This window comes from Morone saxatilis, unplaced genomic scaffold, assembly GCF_004916995.1.
Source record: "Morone saxatilis isolate NCDOM2014 unplaced genomic scaffold, NCSU_SB_2.0 Contig9, whole genome shotgun sequence".
NCBI classification, from domain to species: Eukaryota; Metazoa; Chordata; class Actinopteri; family Moronidae; genus Morone; species Morone saxatilis.
This window is the reverse complement of record NW_023340268.1, coordinates 9,278,007-9,278,700: the sequence shown is the minus strand read 5'-3', so window position 1 is coordinate 9,278,700 and position 694 is coordinate 9,278,007. Positions and strand designations below refer to the sequence as shown.

Here is a 694-nt window from a genome sequence, read left to right as displayed (position 1 = left end):
AAGAGTGTCTGTGAGTGTGTGAGTGTGTGAGTGTGTGTGTGTGTGTGTGTGTGTGTTTACCTCTCTGTGTGTGCTGGCTGGCAGCACAGGAAGTGTCTCATCCACTGTCGCTAGCAGAGTCCTCAGCGCCAGACCCACCTCCTACCAAACACACAAACACAGTCTTCAGCTAACACACACTTTTAAATCTCCTGATGACGATGGATATTTAACTCGCGTATACTGCAACACTAACATTTAAAACTAAAATGATAGTTGAGATCACTCGTCTTCTTCAGAGAGTGAACGTTGATCCTACCTTGACCATTGGGACGTACTCCTCTGGGGCTGCAGGCTGAATCCTGTTGGACATCTCAATCACAGCTTTAACCAATCCTGTCACATTCTCATACACTTTGTCGTTAGAGCGGTCCAAGTTAGCGGTGGGGGGCGGGCTGATTTCCTGAGGCTGCAACTGGACCGATGAAAAGTACAATGAGTAACACAGAACCAGTAGAACAGAAAGTTTTTTTTTTTCAGTAAATCTTTTGAAAGTAAGAGCGTGTTAAATTAATTGATTTTGTGAATTTTATTACAATTTGTTACATTTAAAAGCTCTTTTTGTTATCAGGGTCGACATAGGTGACTGTAGTTAGATAGACAGAACACTGGGGGGCAGTATTGGACTACATTTACACACTCTCTCTCTCTCTCT

General features: G+C 43.2%; 1 protein-coding gene across 12 annotated transcripts in view; it reads right to left on the bottom strand.

Annotated features, from left to right (window-relative positions):
- ptk2aa (protein tyrosine kinase 2aa) overlaps positions 1-694 on the bottom strand; it is a 54,302-nt gene that overhangs the window by 2,803 nt on the left and 50,805 nt on the right. For all 12 annotated transcript variants that reach the window (XM_035680990.1, XM_035680985.1, XM_035680987.1 and 9 more), the window contains 2 exons: positions 299-454; positions 61-141 (listed from right to left, as the gene is read on the bottom strand). In XM_035680990.1, coding sequence (XP_035536883.1) covers positions 61-141; positions 299-454 — 237 coding nt within the window. The remainder of the gene's footprint in view (positions 1-60; positions 142-298; positions 455-694) is intronic.